The sequence below is a fragment of the Pecten maximus genome, unplaced genomic scaffold (assembly GCF_902652985.1).
Source record: "Pecten maximus unplaced genomic scaffold, xPecMax1.1, whole genome shotgun sequence".
Lineage (NCBI taxonomy): Eukaryota > Metazoa > Mollusca > Bivalvia > Pectinida > Pectinidae > Pecten > Pecten maximus.
Genome location: NW_022982900.1, coordinates 14,648 through 20,765, shown reverse-complemented (window position 1 = coordinate 20,765; position 6,118 = coordinate 14,648). Strand labels below are relative to the sequence as shown.

Below are 6,118 nucleotides of genomic sequence, written 5' to 3'. Positions count from 1 at the left end.
AAATATGCAAATTGGATATTATCTCCAATTTTCTGTATTCGGTCATACACACATCGACAACAGTTTGTGATCATGATTTAGGCGATTATTTATAAATTTCAGATGAATTATGTTATAAGTTTCATGCAATTCGTGCCTCGTGAATGAATGAAAGAACACTTTTTATCGCCTATAGCTATTATGATGGACTGAAAAGCCTGTAGATGTTTTATTTGATAGTGTTTCGTGTGGTGGTATGCTATTATGACGATAGACACCTTAGTTTGACACGGATGTATAGATTTCATATCGTTTAAGGTTATTCAGTACACTTGTGCCGAGAAAGATTTATGAAATAACCAAAAGGTTGAACCCCCTCCACTAATGTTTTGATGTGAGATACAATTTATCTGGTAAATGTTAGTTAGGTACAAAAACATTGAAAACAGACATTTCAATATAAAGTTATTTGAATTAGATAAAAAAAAATCAGAAACTATAGAATTCGAGAGCTTTTCTAAACTATTTTTTGTGAAAGTTACAATAATATCAAAGTACTAGTATTGATCTATGTCGTGCTAGGCATGATTGAAAATCGGGTTAATGTCTAATTTGATAGTGCATTGTGATGTGATATCACAACAATATATACTCTGGATGACATAGGTATGTACATACTACTACAATTTTTAAAAGAAAGTATAATTTTTAAGGTATGGATAATGTGTTTAGCTGCAATATGCTTTAAACAATGCATAATTAATAATTCTACCATGTTTGCTATGCAACAACAGGTTAGATTGGTTTACGCTCGTGTCTATAATACACGCTCGTGAGTCACGGTTGTTACAATGTTATGTATCTAATACGGTTATTATAGCCGAGTGGGCTAATGGTTTAGTCTCACCTCAGCTTTTTATCACGACGCCAGTTCGAATCCTACGAAGGCCGCTTTTTTTCATCCCTTTTTTTTTATTTTCAAAATCAATGTCATATGATACATGTTCTTGATTGTAGTACTGTAGTGCTTGTAAAGAAATGTATATTTTATCAACAAAATAATGCAATACTCGAGAAATAAATTACAAGGGTTTCCCGGGGTTTCCTTGCCCTTTTTCTATTAGAAAGAGGTAGATCTCAGAGCTAAACAGTACATGGTAGAATAGAAATAACCAACTTTGATTCGTGTATTGTTGCAGGATATACAAATCGGACTCGGATATTTTGCAATTTTAATTAATATCTTAGGCCTGTGACCTTCGTGAGGGTCGCTTGTTCGATCCGCTGTAGAGGCATTTTGTAAACTAAATCATGTTACAAACCAATTCCTCGGTCGAATGAGATTGATGTAATGGACTGATTTCTTGAGAAAAATATGGATTTCTGACAAGCTCCTTAAACATCTAACAAACTTAAACAGCATATTCGTATTTGTGCTAGATTGAAACTATATAGCTTTGTCAAACTGCTATCCTTGAAAATATATACAGATAATTAACAACTTTATATGTGTCAAACCAGGCCGTGTATCGTCATGAAAACATGCCAAAACACGAAACATCGTTAATTTAGACATTATCTCGTTTTTCATTGTAGTATAATAGTTATACACAACAAAAGAACTGTTGTATGATACTTTGTTCATCCCTTTTATAAACCGTTAAGATGTACTTTTAGAGTAAATGTTTGCCAGCTTTATTCAACTGTCCGAGGCAACATCACCCCTACATATAATCACTTACCTTGTTAACCATATATAGACACATTATTTAGTTAACGCACAAACTAAAAACATACTTTAATCAACGGTTATCAATATCCGATTACATTTTGTATGTACACATATAATTCCACTTAATTTTCTGAAATAAATCCAAAACTATTTAATAATAGTCACTATTTAAGATATAATCAATGGCCGTATAGTAAACAAAAACATATCCAAGAGATATGTAGCCAGTGATAGATGAGTACAATTCCGAGCCGTCTTAGAGAGGTCGGGGGTCAGCGGTATTACCATTAGGGGGCTTTGTTCATGCGACAACCCAGGCTTTTTTTTAAGTTTGATAAAATGTTTATTTACATATTTACAATATTAAATTACAAACAGAAAAACCAGTTTAACTTAAAATAACATCAAAAATAGTGAATGCTTAAGTAAAAACGTATTACAAGAAAGTACAATATTATATGATTAAACATGGCATTACAAAGGAAGTTTATTTACAAGTTTATTCTCCTGGATACAGCATAAAACACTTGTAGTACACCAATACTCGGAAAAAATGTTCTGGGGGAAACGGGTAAAATCAGACTGCATACGCATAGTTACATTATTAAGAAAGTGGCAGACAAGTGAATCAGAAGTAAGAGACTTTTTGTATAATTTCCTGGAGCAACGGGTATACCAATTGGACGATAGGGATTCTGCCACCAAATACAAGACAAGGGACTTTACTTTTAGAGTAAGACTAACAGGAGCATGGAAACGCCAAAGTTCCGAATCAGTAGGGACCTTTCTATCCGAGATAGTGTGTATCCAAGAGTTAACTAAAGATACTAAAGGTTGAATGAAAGAACATTCATAAAACAGGTGTGGAATGGTTTCAATACCATCACAAAACGTACATTTTTTTTGAAGAATCAATTCCAAATTTATGCATCCGGTTATTAACCGGTAAAATATCATGAACAATTTTAAACACAACATCCCTAGAGCAGGTATCTAAAAACTTGTTGGAGACATTAAGGAAAACTCGACCGAAGTCTACTAATGGAAAAATTCTGACGACACGTGGTGTCTTTGTTACAGAGGACAACAGCTTCGAATAAAATTCTTTAGTGGTTGACACCTCAAAATTACCATCTGAAAAATCATGTAAAAGTTGAACCCCCTGCACTAATGTTTTGATGTGAGATACAATTTATCTGGTAAAGGATAGTTAGGTACAAAAACATTGAAATCAGACATTTCAATATAAAACTAGTTGAATTAGTTACTGAGAACCGTAATCAGTCATCTCAGTCTATGCCCCCGTGTCATCAAGGTCAAGGGTCAAGTGTCTCGTGACAAGGTTATGTAAAACTTTGTAACACAACTGGGAAAACGATAACCATTGAACCCAGATCTATCATTTTTAACGCCTCACAAGCTGAGGTGGTCGATAACTTTGCTTCACACACGCAAGCACAGTCGGCACAAGCTGATCGTAAGACACTGCCCGAATGGCTTAATGTCGGTATTGATACTGAAACCTTAACCGAGGAGCAACTGTTACGTGTTCACCAGGTGCTCGGGGATTGGAAGCAAGCATTTTCCTCAAGTGCTTTTGATCTAGAACATACGGACTTAATTAAACACAGAATTGACCTCATTGATGATAGACCTTTTAAACAGCCCCATCGAAAAATACCGCCAGGTATGTATGAGGAAGTTCGTCAACATGTCAGGGATATGCTTGCTGCAGGAGTCAATACAGTGTCCAATAGTACTTATTCCTCAAATATCGTCCTGATAAGGAAAAAGGTTTTGCATTGACTACCGAATGCTTAATTCAAGAACCCGCAAGGATGCTTACATGCCCCCACGATTTGATGATACTGTTGATACCTTAATTGGGTCAAGGTATTTCAGTAAACTGGACATACGTTCAGGTTACTGGCAGGTGGAGGTCCTAGAATCAGACAGGGAGAAAACTGCATTCTCCGTAGGAAATCTAGGCGTCTTTGAAACAAACCGTATGGGTTTCGGTTTGACCTGCGCTCCTGCGACATTTCAGCGTCTTATGGAGAAGTGTATGGGGGACATGCATCTTAGGGATTGTCTCATTTTCCTAGATGACATTCTGATGTTTTCCAAAACCTTTGACGAGCATATCAGTAGACTAGAATCTGTATTTTCCAGACTCGTTCAGCATGGCTTGAAGCTCAAACCTTCCCAGTGTGAGTTTTTTAAGACTCAAGTTACGTATCTCGGTCATGTTGTTTCAGAGCAGGGTGTAGCGACTGATCCTGAAAAGGTTTCAGCTGTTAAATATTGCCCAAACCTACAAATGTGAAAAAAGTCCGTCAGTTCTTAGGGTTCTGTGGCTATTATCGGCGGTTCATTAAGGACTTTGCCAAAATAGCTCAACCTCTAAATCAGCTATTACAGAGTCATGACTTGTCTAAATCTAAAACCAAATCCAAGTCGGTAAAGAAAGCTGACTGGGTCTGGAGTGATTCACAGCAGGAGGCTTTTGACTCTACAAAGTCTACACTGACGCAACCACCCGTATTAGCCTATGCTGACTATAGCAAGCCTTTCATCCTCCATACTGATGCATCAGCATCTGGTTTGGGTGCAATACTCTACCAGGTACAGGATGGAAAGGAGAGAGTTATAGCATATGCTAGTCGGGGACTTAGAGCGAGTGAGCGAAACTATCCGGCACATAAGTTTGAATTTTTAGCACTTAAGTGGACGGTAACTGACAAGCTTCATGATTAGCTTTATGGTAATACATTTGAGGTTGTCACCGACAATAACCCCCTTACATATGTGCTGGGTAAAGCTAAGCTGGATGTCACCGGACATAGGTGGGTAGCTGCTCTGGCCAATTATAACTTCACTCTGAAATACCGGGCTGGGAAGAACAATGCCGATGCAGATGGCCTTTCTCGTTTATTTGCAAATACTGATGTTGTCAAAGCTGTTTGTCAATCAGCTGATTACCCCTTTCCAGAAGGTGTTGTTGCTGATTGTGCTCACAGATGGTTGACAACTTTGGTTCAGTAGATTGGCAAAAACAACAATCAGATGATTCAGAAATGGCGAGAGTGGTTGACCTTCTTAAAAACGGTTTTCTTCCCAGGGGGAATACACTCAAAGATGAATCCCCGTACGTGCAGACAATTTTGAGGGATTGGAAGAAATTTCATTTACTTGACGGTGTATTATACCGAACCGTTTCTCCCGAAGGTCAAGAGGTAAACCAGCTTGTGCTGCCAAAGAAGTACCATACCATGGCTCTTAAGGGAGTTCATGATGACGTCGGTCACCAGGGTAAGGAGAAGACACTTTGGTTAGCAAGGCAACGGTTTTACTGGCCAAAGCTGGAGAGGGATGTAAATGAACGAGTTGAAACCCGTGGTCGTTGTCAGAGACGAAAAACTCCAGTCAAGCCCCGAGCTAGTTCCCATTCATAGTACCAGACCGTTAGAAATAGTCTGTATATATTTTGTCGGTTTGGAGAGATGAAAGGGTGGATACGGGAACATCCTCGTCATTACTGATCACTTCACCAGATATGCTCAGGCTGTGCCCTGTCGAAACCAGACAGCACATGTGACGGCTAAGGCTTTATATGAAAACTTCATAGCCTTTTACAGCGTCTACATAGTGATCAGGGGCGTAACTTCGAGAGCAAGGTTATCAAAGAACTTTTTAGACTCGCCAGAGTTAAGAAGACACGTACCACTCAACATCATTCAATGGGAAATGGTCAGGTAGAGCGATTTAATCGTACTCTACCGGGCATGCTTGGTACTCTCGAAGAGGACCAGAAAGCAGACTGGAAGTTATACGTGGCACCACTGGTACAAGCCTATAATGCCACCAGGAACGACTCCACCGGGTACGCACCCGTGTACTTAATGTTTGGGTGGCACCCACGCCTGTCGGTAGACGCTTTATTTGGTACAGAACCAAGGGAGGTAGGTGCAGCTGAACCGACCTCGTACGTCCGCAAGCTCAGGGATAGGATGGAATATGCCTATAAAGCTGCGCAAGCGGAGGCATTTAAAAGTGCCACCCGTAACAAGGACCGTTATGACCGGTCTATTCGGGAATTATTTGTTTATGTTGATTATAATACCGTGAGGGCTAAACGGTTAGTAAAAACATAAATCCTATTCTATCAGCCTTCTTCCCGACATTAAACTGTACCAAAATTATCGGTCCAATTTCACAAAAGTAAACGAACCAGCGGAAAACCCCACTGAATGTAGATCAACCAAGTGTTTGCGTCTTGTACTTTTTCACATACCCTACTTATACATGCAACTGATCATGACTATGATATTATTTATAAGCATGTTTGTGTATGCGTGTACCTCAGCTTTTCGGAGATTTATCCATGTCACCACGCTGTGACAGCTG

At 38.8% G+C, this 6,118-nt stretch overlaps 1 protein-coding gene across 1 annotated transcript; it reads left to right on the top strand.

Moving 5' to 3' along the window:
• The first annotated feature begins 5,451 nt into the window (after positions 1-5,451).
• LOC117321108 lies at positions 5,452-5,865 on the top strand. The gene has a single exon (XM_033875580.1). It carries the CDS (start codon positions 5,452-5,454, stop codon positions 5,863-5,865), a length of 414 nt encoding a protein of 137 aa, XP_033731471.1.
• The last annotated feature ends 253 nt before the right edge of the window (positions 5,866-6,118 follow it).